This window comes from Epinephelus fuscoguttatus, linkage group LG10 (assembly GCF_011397635.1).
Source record: "Epinephelus fuscoguttatus linkage group LG10, E.fuscoguttatus.final_Chr_v1".
Lineage (NCBI taxonomy): Eukaryota > Metazoa > Chordata > Actinopteri > Perciformes > Serranidae > Epinephelus > Epinephelus fuscoguttatus.
The window spans coordinates 13,257,579-13,276,674 of record NC_064761.1 but is presented as its reverse complement, the minus strand read 5'-3'; the positions used below and the strand labels follow the sequence as shown (position 1 = coordinate 13,276,674).

At 40.3% G+C, this 19,096-nt stretch overlaps 1 protein-coding gene across 1 annotated transcript in view; it reads left to right on the top strand.

Moving 5' to 3' along the window:
- Positions 1–19,096, top strand: part of LOC125895479 (contactin-associated protein-like 4) — a 171,025-nt gene that overhangs the window by 22,929 nt on the left and 129,000 nt on the right. Inside the window, exon 2 of the mRNA XM_049587347.1 lies at positions 8,372–8,482. Coding sequence (XP_049443304.1) covers positions 8,372–8,482 — 111 coding nt within the window. The remainder of the gene's footprint in view (positions 1–8,371; positions 8,483–19,096) is intronic.

Sequence of the window (19,096 nt, the reverse complement as noted above, 5' to 3'; positions counted from 1 at the left end):
GGCCGTGCACTCACGACACATCCCACCAGGGTTTTACAGCGCTCATTTCACCTCTCTACACTAATTCTTCTGTGTTTTGCAGTCAGCGCTCCACTATAATCCACAGCTTGCTCTGTGTCTCTGTCAGCTTCAGGCCTGGCTGGATGGAGATGAAGAGACAGTAGTATTGTAAAAGGTTTTAGGATCTATCAAAATCTATACAGGTTGCTGTCTTTAATTAGATAATCAGGAGTGAAAAAAATTCACTTTGATGAATGGTCAATTGACATTCTTTCAACTAACACACATCAGTATTTCTTTGTAGTTTACGGAACTACGAAATGTGCTCCTTAGCCCATTTACTCAGGAGCATATCACCAAAGACTCTCTTTCCTTTGTTCCGTTTGTAAAGGACTTTCTGAGCATTGCCATCTGTTAACGTGTTGTCGGTTTTCAAACATTCTTTAAAAATATAAGCCATACTAGAGATCTGGCTGGGATGTTTTCAGTAATTTCCTAATATTAATTTCTTAATTTGAGCAGTAGTTTCCTTGGAAAAGTCTTTTAGTTTAAGGCATCTTTTTTGAAGATTGAGAATTGGGAGGACATTCAATTTTCACATGCTCAACACATCCAAGAAGTAACAAACACATCAGGGGTGAGCAGAGGATGTCATATGGAGAGATGATAATTCAATGGAGATTTACCAGTATATAATTGTAAACTACCACACAAAGCCATGAATCCCTTTTGTCTGAAGATGCTGTAATTATCTGAGTTTGAATGGAAATGCACAGACAAACTCTGAAGTGTCTGCAGAGAGGAGACGACAGGGGTGGAGCCAAACCTAAACATTCTGGGTTCAGCCCAACCACAAGATTTTTTACCTATTGATGGCAGCTTTGTGCACTATTTTCCAAGTCATTTAAAGCAACACAATGGAGTTTTTGAGTCCTCAAAAAATATATATCCAAGATCCTTGTGATGGCACATCAACTCACAAAAGGTTGGATGACAACTGCGTCATTGCTTGGGAGCGTCTGTTTCACTTGCACTGGCACTAGGCAGTTTCAGAGTTTGGTAAGAACCAGACACAAAAAGGACTACAAAATTTGGCTGCTTTACAGCATACGTCATATCCCCCTCCTCGTCATATCCCCTCCTCTCTTTAGAGTAGCGTAGCTGAACCAAGGTGAACTAAGTTAGACATGGTTGTCATGGCTGAAGCGACAAAGAAAAGGAAGAAGGTGAAGGTGTTGTCCGAGGAGACAAAGAAAAGAAAAGGAGGAGGGATGCCCGACCGATGGTGACCTGGCGCTGTTACTGCTGTTACCCTCTCCTTAGGAGACTCACTGTCTGCAGGTCGGCTGCCTCAGGTACATGTTCAGATAAAGTGTTAGCCTACATACAGACAGCTTTCATTTTAGTTTGTCTTTAACACTTTGCTGTTAGCACCGTGAGCGCAATGCACTTGTGTCGACCATGATCGTAAATCATAATAGCAATGAATGAGAGACTGCGGACCGAGCAGATTGAAATATGGCTTTCTACATGCTGATCACATATATTGATAAAGTATTGGCCTGGCTGGCAGAGGTTTTATCACACTTACTTACAGTAACAAGTGTAGTTGTCGTCAACTAGAGTAATCTTGAAGTTATATTCCCTTCATCTGCACCGTGGCCTCTCTGCTGTTGTCTGACTTCACTCTGTTGAGTTTGTGTATGTGTGCGTGTGTGTGTGTGTGTGTGTGCGCGCGCGTGTGTGTGTGCACGCGTGCACATTGTGAGGAGGAAGTGCATGCAGAGCGCATATCATTTCGTTAGTTTTGAAAATGAATAAATAAATAAAGCAATCGGCCTAATCATGTATGTGCAAAATGCTATAAGGCTACTTTACCTTATCTGAAGACATGATAATTGCGCATTACACGGCCAGCTTCAGGAAGTTCACCGGTTTTTGTGACAGTTGTAACAGACAATACCTTTTTTCGTCTGTAGGGGGACCCCGTGAGGTAAAAAGCACAATCCTCCATTGTGTTGCTTTAAGTTTACTAGTCCATCCCCATTGAGTGCACAGTTGCCCACGTACAGTTTCACATGGTGTGTGTTTGGGATACAGGTCATAGGAAATTGCAGATTAAATAGTCAACTGAACCCATTAAGAAGAGCAATGTATTCAGACAGAGTTTTTGTGAATTTGATAGTACAATTGCTTTATTGAAAGTACAGTAGTACCATTGCCAATAGCGGGATAGTTAGTGGGCTAAAACTGTACATTAGTAGTTGAGGTAAAAACATTGGGCCACAGGGGGAGCCACAGCGTTCGGTCGCATTTTAGCCATTTAAGCATTTTTCTGTTGTTATAACGCCACCCAGTTGCCAATTAGAGTTAAATTTCTCCAGTCACCTTGAGGCGTCCTGTTCTACATATCTACCAAGTTTAGTAAAAATCGATATGGTGGTTAGGCCTAGATAGGAAATTAACTCTCTAGCACCCCCATTTTGTTTGATGGGGTCAATAATGGAGGGGTCCCCTCAGATTATGTGTGGTCATATGCCTACAAAGTTGCGTGGTGATCAGTGAAACCCTTGAGATGTTATACACCTTTATGTGATGAGCCACGCCCTCCGCAATATTCATTGCCTTATAGAAGCTCAGTTTTAGTAAGTTTTCCAACTTTTGCCAAGAGGGAACTTTAGATATTGGTCCCTAGATTATGTTCACTGAGTTTCATGCAGATCGGTCAAACTTCCTAGGAAGACATCGATTTTAAGTGTTTTTCAAAACATTCAAAATGGCGGGAAATCTATATAACCAGAAGTTATGGGTTCTTCAGGCAAATGTGTTCCTCATGAGGAGAGGCATCTCTGTGCAAAGTTTCTAGGGATGCACCAAAATGAAAATTTGTGGCCGAAGCCGAAGCCAAATAAAATTAAACTCTTGGCCGAATACTGAGTACTGAATACCGAATACCGTTGTTTAGTTTTTGCAGATGAACCCCCTCCAGATTAGTGTTGTCACGGTACCAAAATTGGGACCCACAGTACGATACCAGTTAAAGTATCATGGTTCTGAGTAGTATCATGATACCACAGCGAAAATGAGGCAGATGTGCCTTTTGTCATTTATAAAAAGTTAAATCACATTTCTATAATACATCAATGATATTTCAATGGAATAAATTACTTATTGACTTATTCATACTTCAAAAACACCATCAATAAGTGATGAACATGGGGTGATCAAAATAAAATAAATAAATAAAATAAAAATCAACCAGCCACCCTCCTCCCCTGACAAGTAAAAAACAGTCCCTTCATAAGTAAAGAACAGTCCCTTAAGTGCAGTGAGGTTTGTGGACCGTTACCTGCCACAAAGAGAGAAATGTGAACGGCTCGTTTCTCATCTGACACATCACATACCTGTGTGCCGACACGGCTCAGCTATTCAGGTGCTTTTGGGCAGTCATGACGCCAAGAAGAGGACATTATTGGAGCCGGACTTCTCCATCGCCAGTAAGCCTTATTTGACAGGAATACATTCCTGTCTGTGTCTGTGACCCACATTCAACCCACAACCGGCGGGATTCGCCTTTCGTTTCTGCTGCTGGTTGAAATCTATACTCACACAGCGTGCTGAATGATTTATTTTGCTCGCACAAAACTATTTTTAGTCGCAAATGCGAGTGCGGTGACGGACGGAGTAAAATACCGCCACACTGCCGACATTTTACTCTGTCCATCACGGCACGCTGTTTGATTGCGTTATCAAAACACGCCGCTATTATTTGGCCTTGCTTTTCACTTATTCCACCGAATACCGAATGTGTGTTTTTTTGCAATATTCGGCCGAATATATTCGGTTACCGAATATTCGGTGCATCCCTAAAAGTTTCATGTCTCTATGACATACGGGGCATGAGATATGCCCATTCAAAGTTTGCAATTTCAATCGGTTGCTATAGCTCCCCCCTTTGGCCAATTGATGTAATACTGCTTCATTCGCATCCTCCCATGACCCTCTACCACTGTGCCAAATTTCACATGGATAGACCAAGTCAGTGAGGAGAAAAACGTGGAACAGACAGACAGAGTTTTTGTCATTAAATAGTAAGATAGAATGCCTAAAAATATGTACATCATTTGGGAAAAACATGGTAGTTGCAAAGAAAAAAATCATTCTGTGGAGCCTACATCCTATTTTGTATCTAACTGTTCTCCAACTTTCTTCATCATTTTGAAACCATACAGTAGTGGAGAAAATACATAACTCTATTACTTGAGTCAAAGTACAGATATGCCTGTTATATAGATGAGTTAAAGTACCGGAGGACTTGCAAAAGAACTGCCCAATCTGAGTAACACATCTGTGAGATAGAGGTATGGGAACACCACTTCAACAAACAAACCACACGTGGAACTTCATGATCACAGTTTATGGACTTTTACATTTTAAAGAAGAATAAAATATCATTCACTGACCTCAAAGAAAATGTGACTAGAAATGAGAGCCTTCATAGAAATATAGTGGGGTCAAACATATAATATTTGTCTTTCAAATGTAGTTTCTGAAAAAAAAAATGCAGATACTCAAAAAGTGTACTTAAGTTCAGTACTTAAGTAAATGTACTTGATAGTTGTCCACTGCTGAAACCATAACACAACAAATTTTCACTTCTGCCACCTAAAAAGAGGCAAAAATTGTCTGATGTTTTTAAGTTACATAACATAGGTAGAGTAGGAATTTGGCATAAACAGCATTACTAATCTTAAAACGTATTTTTGTTATGCTATGCTGGAGTAGAGTTCACAGAATGAATATTTAGCTGACAAATCTGCTGCTTTTAAATCCATGCCATAATAATAGGCAGTTCAAATTGCAATTCAGGGATCTCTGACATGCCAAGTATATGCAGTCTTCAATGCTATGAACTGACTATAATACCAACAGAAAACATGTACTAATTTATATTAAATTTATTTAAGGATGGAAGAATAACAGGATAAAACATGGGCATGTATTATTAACTCAATGATTCAAAGTTAAAGGCCTTTTAAAAACCTAAGGGATTCGGGGCTTTTGAAAAAACATTCAGGGCTTCGTCTTTGTGAGAGGAGTTACAGTGGGTAGACTTAGGTGGATATGACAGGCTATTCAAAACTGTCAACAGCCAGTGGTTTATAGTCTCAGGTAATGAAAATCCCTCTGTGCTTGAAATGAAGTACAATAATGTTGACAAAGTAATCTCAGCTGAAGCCTTGTTGTCAGAGGAGGGAGGCAGGACCTGGCACCTCTGAATGGGTTGTGAATAATTTGAACTGGAAATACATTTAAAAGTTAGAGAGAAAGCGAGAAACAAAACAAGATGACAAAATGAATTTAATGCTTATTGTATCTCTAGTTGTGTCTTAACATCACACACAGACACTCAAAAGTCCATTAATGTAACTCAGGCTGGAGCCTATCCCAGCTGACATCGGGCGAGAGGCAGGGTACACCCTGGACAGGTCGCCAGACTATCGCAGGGCTGACACATAGAGACAAACAACCATTCACGCTCACATTCACACCTATGGACAATTTAGAGTTATCAATTAACCTCGTTCCCAATCTGCATGTCTTTGGACTGTGGGAGGAAGCCGGAGTGCCCGGAGAGAACCCATGCTGACACAGGGAGAACATGCAAACTCCGCACAGAAGGGCTCCCACACCCGGGATCGGACCAGCAACCCTCTTGCTGTGAGGCGAGAGTGCTAGCCACCACACCACTGTGCCGCACTGAAGTGTTAACACTTTTTGTTAAAAAAAATGAATCAACCCAATCGACCCAAAGATGCTAAACATTGACAAAGAGATGTGAAACAACTGCAGAGGCAAGCAAAACAACAACGACGCACAAAATCAACCATCAAGAGACATAAAACAACTACAAGGAGCTGCAAAAACAACCACAAGTAGACATAGAACAACCACAGGGAGATGTAAAAAAACCACAAGGAGACATAAAACAACCACAGGAAGATGTAAAACAACCACAAGGAGACATAAAACAACCACAGGAAGATGTAAAACAACCACAAGGAGATATAAAACAACCACAAGGAGATGTAAAACAACCACAGGGAGACATAAAACAACCACAGGAAGATGTAAAACAACCACAAGGAGACATAAAACAACCACAGAGAGACGTAAAACAACCATATAGAGACATAAATAAACAACAAAGTGATGTATAACAACCAAGGGACGTAAATCAACCACAAAGTGAGGTAAAACAACCACTAAGAGATGTAAATCAACAACAAAGTGACATAAAACAATCATGTAGAGACATAAACAGTGACGGACTGGCCATCTGGCATTTGGGCAAATGCCAGAACAGCCGTATGGTCCTCCTATATTATAGCTGTGCAGTGCTCTTGTCATGTTTTGGTGAAGCTACTGTAATATGCATTGTGGTTGGTGTAAGATTTATGCTTCTGTTGTTATAATTTGGTTGTGCTGTATTCTGTCCAAGAGGGGGCGCCTATGGTTAATGGTGGAAGTAGGCTAAGCCTTTAGGGTGAAGTTGTGTGGTGTTTGATTTCAGATTTTCGTGCTTTGGTAGACATAGAGCTAGTATTATTAACTGAGGTTATTAGTCTGGCCTTTGAACGTGCCTGAATTTATGGGGGTTGTGCTGCTGCCTTATTATCTTGTGTGCTGTGCGTTGTTGTCTACTGTACCAGTGCAATTGTAGTGAGTTGATTGCGTGGTGTGTGTTCTGAATTTCTGCATTCTCATCATATGGTTAGCTTTCCACATGCTCCCATGCAAGCCACAAATCAGTTTTATCATTCATAATGACTATGTCTGTATATCTCCTCTTCTATTGTGCATCAAGGCAGTGAGTGTGTGAGTTTCTATGGTAGTTGTGGAACACTCTGTGTCTCTGTGGCGCTCTGAAACGTTCTGCCAATGGTAGTGTTTTTTATGTTAGTATGTGTAAAATCATCAATCATAGTACTTAGTAATATGTGGGAGGGGGAATATGAGACACCACGCCTGTTCTTTCACAAATAAGGAACTGATGATCTAAAATGATGTAAAAATGCATATTTTTTTGTAAAATAATATGAAAATTTTTCACCCCTGGCTGGCCGATGCACCGCCATGGGGCCTCTGTGTCAAAAATGCCAGGGCCTCTTTTTGGTCCCAGTCCGTCACTGGACATAACTCAACAACAAAGTGATGTAAAACAACCAAGGGACGTAAATCAACCATAAAGTGACGTAAAACAACCACTAACAGATGTAAATCAAAAACAAAGTGACGTAAAACAAACATGAAGAGACATAAATCAACAACAAAGTGACATAAAACAACTACACAGTGACGTAAAACAACCATATAGAGACATAAATCAACAACAAAGTGATGTAAAACAACCACTTAGAGATGTAAATTAAAAACAAAGTGACGTAAAACAACCACTAAGAGATGTAAATCAAAAACAAAGTGAAGTAAAACAACTACACAGTGATGTAAATCAACCACTAAGAGACATAAATCAACAACAAAGTGACGTAAAACAACCACAAGTTTACATAATATAACCACAAAGATATGTATATCAATTACAAAGCGACACACAATGACAAAGACATGTAAATCTGTTACAAAGAGAGCAACAACATGTAAAACAACCACAAAGCATTTAACAGACACACAAAATGACAGATTGATATAGTAACCACCAGTGAATTCCTGTTATAACTACAATACAGAAAAATACTGAGTACTTAACATACGTTCTGTTTGATAATATTTCACATTGGCACACTTGTATCCTTTATTTTGATACTTCAGGATTTGCAATCTACGGTCACTTTCTGTTTCTATAGGTCCCAGTGAAAAGAGTGTTTCCATGGTGCTGTCTGTTGGTGCATCGGTGTAATGTGTACATACATCACAATAATCCGTAACCCCAAAATAATCCGTTTTGATATAATAACATTCTTTTGCAGAAACTAACTGTTCATGGGTCACATATTCAGAGTCAATTTGTACTCAACTATAACTGGAATTCCTACCCTTGACATTTCTAAACATCAAAGTGTATGAGGCATGAAAAGGTCTCCACTGAGTTTCCTCTCCCCTAGACACCAAGTTGTCTTATTCATGTTCCTGCTCTGTGTGACCCGCTATCCGCCCCAGCCTAAAATGATCTGTTATGGAAACTGAAGAGACCTTCAAGTTTAACCTTTCAATTAGAAGGACACTTCATCACTTTCTTCACTCTGCTCTTCAACAATATTATAATGACACTGTAACATAGTGGTGTGTCGGTTCAGTGCAACAATCCATGATCCTTATCTGTCTTTTCTGCTTTCTCATTGGTTAACAGAGGTATGTGACAGCCCACTGGTGGCCAATCTGCCGCTGTCGTCATTCAGGAGCTCCTCCCAGCTAACCAGCAGCCATGGGCCGGTCTTTGCTAAGGTCAACAGGAGAGAAGGTGAGGAATCTTTTATTGCCATGTCCATTGTCCAGCTTAAATATTTTACCAGCTGCAGTGGCAGCACATTCTGAGATGGATTTATTGTCATAAATAATGACTGAGCTGATCCAGGCATGGCACATACTTTACTTGGTGCAGGCTTTTGTTTCAGTGTCTCATATTTACACTACACTAGAAATTTTACACTTCAGCAAACCCGAGTGTTTTAAATTTTAAGGGGTTGAGGGGCTTTATTACCCAGAATTCATTACTCAAACTTAATCTAATATAGCAATAAAATCTTTGACAGAAATGTCTTCTTGGAGTGTAAAAGAGGTGACTACAGTGATGGTGTTCACTCATTGCTGGTGAATCCAGGTTTCCCTGGAGAAGGAGCTCGCTACAGACTTGCCTGTTTTACTTGGCACTTTGTGGGAGGAATTCATTTGGTGCACCACATGCACAAAACATGAGACATTCAAGGCATTCAATCAAAGCATTGTTACAAGTAAGGATGAGACGTAGCTCTCTGTTGCAGACAGTAGTTCAGAATTTAATTTATGTTGTGCAGTTTACTTTAAAAGTGCTGTGTGTAACTCTGGAGGAGGATAGTTGATTGTTGAGTCTCATTCCCAGGATGTCAAACACCAGTGCCTAGGTGGTTTGGTCCGACTACCAAGCTAAAGCGTTGGTATTCAATGGCTTGGACATGGGACTCAACAATCACTCAACAATCAATTAAAATATTTTTGATTGTGATAATTTTTTGGTAATGTTCTTGGCTAGTTGTTGCAGAATTATTAATAATAAATTAGGGTGCTAGTGTTTCAACTGTGGGGACTCTCCCAACGGGGTCAGTAAACTTTTGACTGAGGGAACCAGGAAAACTAAATCTGTTATCCAATAGTTAAGGTTACTGATTGGTCAAACCTTGGTGCCATGGTAACCACGTGTCAAGTTTCATTCACAAAATAAGGAGGTACATGGCACTAGGTGTGTGCCATATCATCTCTTTCAGGATAATACTGGCATGATTTTTGATATCATATGAAAAATTCATATTGTGATATTTGACTTGACATATTGACGTCATACTGTTACCCACGGCAACAACAAACATGGCTGAAAGTGAAATTATTTCCAACTTTGCGTTGGTTCCAAAAAGAGGAGCAGCTTCAGTAGCTGGGAATAAACTGTGGCGTCATTAGGCCTGGGCACACTGAATGTTTTATGAAGAGCCCCGGACTTCTAAGACTCTTTTAGCAATTTATCACTCAGAGGGAGCGAGTCAGTGTCATCAAGTGATTTTGTTGTAAACCTTTGGTAATATACACCTATGTGCCACTCACAGCTTGACCAAAAACTACATAAATGTGAATGTGCAATAGTTATCATAGTATAACAGCCTGTCACAGGTTATAGTGTGATGACTAGAGGAGACATGGAAGAGCATAGACGTCCAGGTGGAAAAAAAACAACTCAAACATTGAGGATTTTGCTATAAAAGAGGGAAATCACTTGTTGATTTATATATATAGATCCCAGGGTATATTTTTTTGTACTTGGAAACTGTTTAAATGTGAACGTGGTAGATCTTATTTTGTTATACTATTAATATGGTATACAGAATCTGAATCTCACTCTGAGTTATAAACTAAAGAAATGACAAACTAAAGAAATGAGAGATAGTTTTTGTGAAATCAACACAGTGGAGTTTTTGAGCCCTCAGAAAATATATATCCAAGATCCTTGTGATGGCACATCAACTCACAAAAGGTTGGATGACACCTCCGTCATTGCTTGAGAGCGTCTGTTTCACTTGCACTGGCACTAGGCAGTTTCGGAGTTCGGGTAAGAACCAGACACAAAAAGGACAACAAAATTTGGCTGCTTTACGGCATATGTCATATCCCCCTCCTCGTCATATCCCCTTCTTCTCTTTAGAGTATCGTAGGCGAACCGAGGTGAACGAAGTTATGTTATGTGTTATGTGGTTGTCATGGCTGAAGTGACAAGGAAAAGGAAGAAGGCGAAGGTGGAGGAGACAAAGAAAAGAAAACGGGAGAGCGATAAAACAAGAACTAATATTAGAATAGAACAAGTATTGGATTGGAGGGATGCCCGACCGATGGTGACCTGGCGCTGTTACTGCTGTTACCCTCTCCTTAGGAGGCTCACTGTCTGCAGGTCGGCTGCCTCAGGTATATGTTCAGATAAAGTGTTAGCCTACATACAGACAGCTTTCATTTTAGTTTGTCTTTAACACTTTGCTGTTAGCACCGCGAGTGCGATGTGCTCGTGTCGATCGTAAATCATAATAGCAATGAATGAGAGACTGCGGACCGAGCAGATTGAAATATGGCTTTCTACATGCTGATCACACATAATGATAAAGTATTGGCCTGGCTGGCAGAGGTTTTATCGCACTTACTTACAGTAGCAAGCGTAGTTGTCGTCAACTAGAGTAATCTTGAAGTTATATTCCCTTCATCTGCACCGCGGCCTCTCAGCTGTTGTCAGTCTTCACTCTGTTGAGTTTGTGTGTGTGTGTGTGTGTGTGTGTGTGTGTGTGTGTGTGTGTGTGTGTGTGTGTGTGTGTGTGTGCGTGCGCTCGCTGTGAGGAGGAGGTCAGTCCTGACGTGCAGAGAGCAACTTATTTCTGAGTTTCAAAAATGAATAAGTAAATAAAGCAATCGGCCTAATCATGTATGTACAAAATGCTATAAGGCTACTTTACCTGTTCTGAAGACATGATGATTGCGCATTACACGGCCAGCTTCAGGAAGTTCACCGGTATTGTTGGCTTGTCAACAAATACACGTGCAGAAAGATTTTTGTGACAGTTGTAACAGACAATACTGTTTTTTGTCTGTAGGGGGACCACGTGAGGTAAAAAGCACAATCCTACATTGTGTTGCTTTAAGTTTTTACTGAATATTTGAAGGCAAACTGTTTGGTTAATATGTAAAACTATTTCATTTTTTTGTTTCAGTTCAATTTTTTTTAAATGACTACTAAATCTTTTTTTTTTGTTTTACTAATTTGTCACATCATCAAGAATGTCCTTATCACAAAAATATGGTGATATTATTTTAGGGCCATATCATCCACCCCTAAATGGCAGTATTAGGACAAAGGATGGGCATTTCTTGTTGTTTTTAACGTGAAAAAGTTTTAATGCTAATAGCTTTGTTGTAACTTTAGCGTTGGCTTCCTGACTGGTAAAAGAAGATCGATACAAAGGGAGACAGTGTGTGCATGAGCTGAAAGCATGAGGGAGACAGAGAATAAGAGAGAGAGCGTACAGAGTATGTAAAAAAGTGAACCAAAGAAACAGAACTTTACACACAAAATCAGCAAAGTTTTGATTACATTTTTCTCAAGAAGCATTCAAACAACATCAGGGTGTTTGTGTCGTTTCCTTGTGTGTGAAAATTACATTTGTTGCAGTGTGTTTTTTTAAATGCATAATTTTTCTAATTTTCTGAATCTTCACAATTCGTCAGATGCACACATAAATAGGAATGTGCAAAAGGGACTTTAAGGTTTAGTTCCTTTTATTCCATAGTTCCTGGGACTACTTGGTTGAAAAGCTCTAAATGTAAGAGGTTTCTTTTAGCTCAAACTCCACAGGTAACACTCATCTCTAACCTTTTCTCTTACAGCTGTGACCTTTTACATTTTTTCCACAGTTGTGTTTCAAAGCGTAAACAGTGTGGGGTTTGGGGTGCCGTCTACCCACAAAAAGTTTCGGCTTATGCAGCTTTAAACTTGATGCACTCGGTCAGTTGTTGATATTAACTGTCAAAAAGCACCTTCAGGCCAGAGGAATGTTGGGAACAGAGAAAAAGCAAAGTCCCTCGACTGAATCTCTCTTTCAGCTGAGATGTGTTGGGTTTTGTTCTGTGGGCTGCAGTGGTGCATCATCCCCTCAGTACAGGAGGGAGTCTTTGGCTCTCTACAGGACGCAGAGCAGCGAACATCAAAGGCAAACCTCAGCTGGATTCACACAATCTGAGAGATACCTCTGTGGTGGCAAGGGATAAAGAGAGGGAGGCAGAAATAATACAAAGATAGATAGATAGTTTGAAAGGACAGCAGTTACTGCCAACCATTTATATTGTATATAGAAATGCATTGGAATTATATTAGACTGGTACATCAAAAACTCTCCACAGGGCCACCGCCTCTCAATAGGGGTATAAATCCGAGTTGTCATTCACCCACCACAATAAAAATTCAAGAGGGAGTGCTCGACTAGATGCTGATGTGGGGCTTTGTTAAGGGCTATCACGGCTGGTTTTGGAGCTTTTGGGAGGGAATGGTTTGCAGATTTCTCCATTTACAGAACTCAGTGGCTGAGTGTGGTGCCAGAGCAGAGAATCATCCGGAGTCCAGGATTTCTTTTTCTATTACTCTTACTGTAAGAATAATTTGGTCAACTTGGAGTCAAACTGAAGATAAGCCAGCTGAATGTTTTTTTTCCTCAATAAGTTTCACTGTGATGCCTGCATAGTTTTTTTTTCTCTCCCCTGTAAACATTCCAACACATTACAGGATATTGATGTAAGAGAGAAATTGTTGTGCTCAGTTCTTGGGTCTGTAGGCACCACCGCAACTTAAAGCCAATCATACAGCTGGACCTGTTCCAGCCACCCACAGCAGTGGTTCCTAAAGTGGGGCGCCTTTAAGAGCGTCCAAGGGTGCCGCAGGATTTATCATATGATTGTTTATGTATTGCATATTTTTAATAACGTTTTACCACGTTATAAAAATGAGGGGTATTTACACAAGCTTTACTTTATATTGCATTTTGAAACACATGATAACAGAGAAAAAAGCGAGAGATAAAAAGTTATATTACAAACTCTGTTTATGGAAGATGCATTTAGAGTGATCTTAAAGTTTTGTTGGAACCTGATAATATGTGGCAAACATGTATGTTGTTTGGAGGATATAGCAATGGCATACTTTTGTTTTGCCTCTGATTATCTCAGCGTATGAATGTCTCAGGATTCTGCATCAGTCTGGTTCCATGCACAGAATGGTTTGGTTTTTGCCCTTATTCCAGAAAACACAATAGTCATAATAAGCTGTTTACATGGCTAATGAAAATGAATATTCCGCTAATACTCCTGTTTACATGCAGCTGTGTAAACTCCGATTAACATGCTCCAAAATGTTGTTCATCACGTCAAATTACAGAAAAGTAGGACAGCTCGTCATTTTGTATCAAAAAAAGGAGTTTTTCAGTTTTCTTCATGTGGTTGACTTATTCGACTGTGTGAACACAGCCTCCCTCTTTCCCTCCTTTAGCCACCTTCTTGAAAAAGTTAGTGTTGATATTCAAGTCTGTCATAATTAAAAGTAGATGTGTTTTTCCTTCTCACCAGAGATATAGGCTTTTCTTTTGGTCATGCATTTCTACCCCAGTTACCACTGTCTGCAAATTGGTTTGTGCACAGCGTATCCATGACAAAGTACGGAGCCAACCGTAAACAGACAAGAGGTCGTGTGTTGCAAAAATGAAAACCCCAGTTGAGACGCATATTCTGAATGGGCTGTATACATGTCCAAATAATGCTATTATTAAAATCCAAATAATACCAGCATATCCCACACCTTAATTGGAAAATGTTAAATTTGGAAAAGGGCCTAATTTGGAAAATTTAAACAGAATATGCTGTTTATATGGCCATTGTCATATTCCGAATAATAATGGAATATTAGCATGCATATAATTTTACAATGACTCTTGTTCAGCTGGCAGGTAAAGTCATTAATGACCCTCTCTTACTGGCAACCTGTCGAAGTATGTCGTCCATCTCAAAGTAGTTTGAACAGGCTCAAAAAATCTCTATCAGTTGCCAAGTGACCAGCTTGGATGTAGAGGTTACAAAACTCCCACATGCCTCCTTGGCCGTCACTGCTGCCAGTTAGTCCCATCTTGGCTGGTCAGCCCATATGGGGGCTGGCACTGACAGGACTGTTCACACTTGGCGGCCATTTAATCCCATTGCGGTGCTGCCTTCACTTCCAGTGTAATGCCCTGCTATGGCTGGACACTGAATGGGGCCAACAGCAATGGGAAGAAGCAATGGCCCTGCACTGGCATTTAATCTCTTAAGTCCCAGGTGCGTAACAATGTGCAAAGTGGACAATTAACATGTCATAAAGTTGGGGAGAGGCCAAAGATGGGAGCTTTCACACGAAGCTCAGCAGGGTCATTCTAACAGACGGCTCTGGTTTAGAGGCCAAGGAGGCATAAGCTCAAAGCTGACAGCTTCAGCAACAGATTTCATTATGGTCGGGATGCTTTTTGTCACCAACAAGGGGAAAGTATTGTTGATGTGCACTACAATGTTGGAGAGGAGTAAGACTAGGCCAAAATGAGCAACTGTTTCCTACAGTAAAGCATCACTTTGAATTAAAAGCAAACAAGTCTGTTGATGTGGACCCATGTGAGCTCAGTCTGCATTCCAAGCCACCAAGCCAAAATGAGCAGATAAATGATTACTCTCAAATATCACCAGAGTGTATGGTGCAGAAAATCTGAGCATAGTGTTGAGGATATTGTTTGTTCTCTAATTACAGTAACTAATGTTACTTCTACATCACATTGAAAACCTAGAATTAGCACCTCATGGTTCCATGCCTCCATGAACCAGTGCCTTTTGCAGTCACAGCTTACATCCATGTCTGTCCAGACTCATACTGTATGTAGTCACGACAATGCTTTGAATATGGATGTTGCTTCGAAGAAGCTACAAATTTCAGAACATTAATGTGTCATGCACATCTTCAACCCGGCAGCACAGAAAATCTATAGAATCAGCACAGTTTCAATGTGGACGCCCACTGTCATCAATTCAGTATCTGACCAAATCTCTCCCCTTCTGTTCCTAAGTGATGGCATTAAATAATTGCCAGAAAAGCATTTTTTGCAGATAACTATGGTGTCACAGTGAAGCTGACCTTTGACCTTGGACATAAAATGTTTTATCTTTTTATCCTAAAAGACATTTGTGTGAAATTTTGTCATAACTAGCATATGAATTTTTGTGTTATGGCCAAAAACATGTTATTTGAGGTCACAGTGACCTTTAAAAACCAAAACCTGATCATTTCACCATTGAGTCAAAGTGGGCATTTGTGCCAAATTGGAAGAAATTCCCTCAAGGCGTTCTCAAGATGCCTCTGGCCATGGCTGTCGCTGGCACAAAGGACATAAAAAAAGCATTTACAATGTAAGATGTGGAACCATGCACTTGTTCTCTTTGTGGTCTAAGTAGTATTAGCAATCATGCTTGAAGTGCAATTAAACAGTTCATGCGGTGAGGTGGAACGCAGTGGCCAGTATGCAATCCTGGAACCCACTGGCAATTGTCTGATTACTGTTTAGTTTTATATTCTTTTATATCTCACTCTTTTAATTTTCTGCATTCATATACAAATACCATTAGTCATTGACCAGGGCATGGAAGAGGAAATCTTGGCCTAGATATCCACTTTCGACACCAGGTCTGCCAGATACACAACCTTTATCCCCAGAGGCTTATCATCATCAGACCAATACCCAATAGGTTCTGAGACTGGAACAGCCACCTCCCCTGTTCTTTGGCCTTAACTGTGCCATTCCTTAAAATACGAAATACTGAGACCATTAAAAATCTCCTTTACAGTGGCAACTTGATTTTACACACAAAAAGGTTAATAGATTAGCAACAAGTGCTATTAATTTGAGCTGATTCATGCTACTGTAAGCCTTCTGTAGTTGGTCTTTAGTAGCAGCATAGAGGAATCCTTTTTTTTTCCCCAGCTTGGCAAGCAGCAGTGATGGGTCTGAGATGGGGGCAGAGATGCCTGTTTTTACTCTGTGAATAAGCAATATTAGGTTTGTGTGTAGCACTGGACATGTTCATAGTGCTGCAGTTTTTACAAAGTGCACCAGTCCTTACACTGACTTGCAATGCATCCCAGCGGCAGCTTGCTCTGTGGAAAGATGCTTCAAGCATTGGTTGCCTGATGATCAATATTGCTACCGGGTCAGTCAGCAATCTAAACTTAAACTGTGCTGTTGCTGTTACGGAGCTGGGGAAAAGTAAGTGTTGAGGGGCATTCCCCACAGGGTTGATTAGGCACATCCTAATTGGCTGCATGCTTATTTGCACATGTTAGCATGCAGAGATGAGTAGCTGAACTCTGCACTGAATCAAACATCAGGTAGGAACCTCAATAGTCTCTTGACTTGATATGACTGCCTCTTTTAAAAGGCACAGGTTGTTGAATGTTTAACTCTTCCTAGGTTTGTCCCCTTTTTTGCTGCTTAAGTGTTTCCATTTCTAGAAAACCTTCCTCCTTTTCATTTTGCTCTCTCCCTCTCACTGTTCCCCATCCTTCTGCTTTCACCTTTATATTTTCTTTTCATCATCAATTGCACCCTTCTCTGCCACATCCTGCCCTGCCACTCTCTGGTTGTACTCCATGTAGATTATGGTCTTCTGTAATTGTAATTTTAATTCAGCCCCATACGGGCTGCCAAGAAAACATTGAGATAACTTCATTCCATCTTATAGCCAAATGTTAATGACAGCATTTAACATTTATAGGCAAATGTTAATGGCAGTATTTAACATCTAAACGGTCTCGGTTTTTCAGTGGGCCATACTGATAATTGCACATTAGAACCACTGTAATCATGCCGAAATAGGCTTGGAACACTTCATCAATCCACAGTAATCATTTTCTGGAAGTGCTAATTTAGATTTGAAAAGGGGATTTAAACATTAGCAGGGGGCTGTAGTTTGAAATTAACTATGTGGAGGGAACCATAGAATGAGGTATTGATCTTTGTGTGATGTTTATGCGCCACCTCTGCCTCTCCAGGTGCCCATTTAATGCTGCTCTTAAACTCCTTATCTGGTTAAATACCACAAGCTCCTCTGCTCAAATCCTCTTAATCTGAGGTAGTCACTCTCTCCATAAATCTAATTATATGGGTAAATATTGCCTGATTCCTTGACAAAATGCAGCTACAAGCCTCTCATTCACCTCAGCATTTTTTATGTTGCTTCCATATCCCTCACTCAGTTTATATCATATGGTCTTTGAGCCAGTTATCCATACTGTAACAGGCCTTTTCTTCTGTTTTCCAGATCAATACGTTTGTCCATTTCACTGCCAGAGAAGTAGATTTGCGTGCTTTCTTTTCTTTCCATTTTCACACTGTTCTCTGAGTAAACATGAATTATTTTTTGAAAATGGTCATACGGCTCTTTTGGAAGACATGGTGCTCAGTCTCTCATTGTTAATGCTGTTAAGCTGTAATGACTTGTTGCTCCTGAATGTCACTGCATGTACTTCTTATAGACAAACACTCTTGATGTTTCCACAACCTGCAAACTTCACTGATTTCTTCTCCTTTATAAACTCCATGTTAGCCTGAGTCTCATTACTTAGCAATCCAGTTACTTCATTTTCCACCTGCCTACCACATTTTGTTTAAATTCCTTAAAGCCGGTGTCTCCAGGGTCCGGTCCTAATTTGACTCTGCTGCAAGACCCCTAAAACTGGTTTCACTGCTGCATCTATTTTCAAGATCATTATAATGGACATTAGCTCACATGCATGTTTCAGTGTCTTGTCGTGTTCAAAGCTGCTCTTTTATTGACTTGTATGCTGTTTTGCTTTGTGGCTTTCCATCTCTAAGAATTTTAATATAGCTGTTTGTTTGCTCTGCTGCTGAGTCTTTTTTTCTGTTATAAATAGCTGCATATTCTCTCCCAGGTTGTCAGAAAATCACCATAAGCTAAAGCTGAAAATCCAATGCCACTATAAGACTCTCCAACTCAACTCAGCTTAAAACCCTCTCAAATTCCCTCAAGTCCACACAGAAACCTTGACCTGCTGATACTGTCTGTCTCTCTGCGTGGCTGTCTGTGTCTTAGGCTTCAGCCTCTCTTTAAAACTCATGTACTGTGGGTGATTTTTTTTCCTCCTGTAATGGCTTCTATTCTTTTTTTCCTCATTTTTCCCGTATTTGTCTACCTGTCCACCTTGGTTCTTTTCACCTTTCCTTCACCCATTACTGTGTGGAACAACAGTACGTCAATGCTAACCAAACATTACTTTTATTTGGCGCACACATCCGCTCCTTCTAGTGAAGCCATTGCCCTGACAAGCATTGTGTCAGCCTCTATTTCCCAGTCGACACTAACACGGTGGAGATTGCAATTAGAACAGAAGGGATAGAAATAATGTGCCGGGTGTTGTGTTCTTTTACAGTCTTATTAAGAGGGACGAGGGCTGAAGTTAATTTTCCTTGTGGAGATGGCTCTGTCTTACACCAGGAGGGACTTGAACAGCTGTGAGTGTAGTGTTACAGGAGCTGGATGATAGCTTGAAGGGTCTTTCTGTGGTTCAGCCTCCATTACTTACAGAGCAGGCTGTGGTTATAGAGAACAGGATTGAATTGCCCCAGCTATTCATAAATCCAACACAGAGTATGTGGGTAAAAACCTGCCTCATTTTTAAGTATCTACTAGCTAGTGTCAAACTACATTGGTGTGGGCTTCTTCTCCGAAGCCTTTGTGCTCCACTGTCTTGCAGGTTCCCTTGAATCGTGGCTACGCC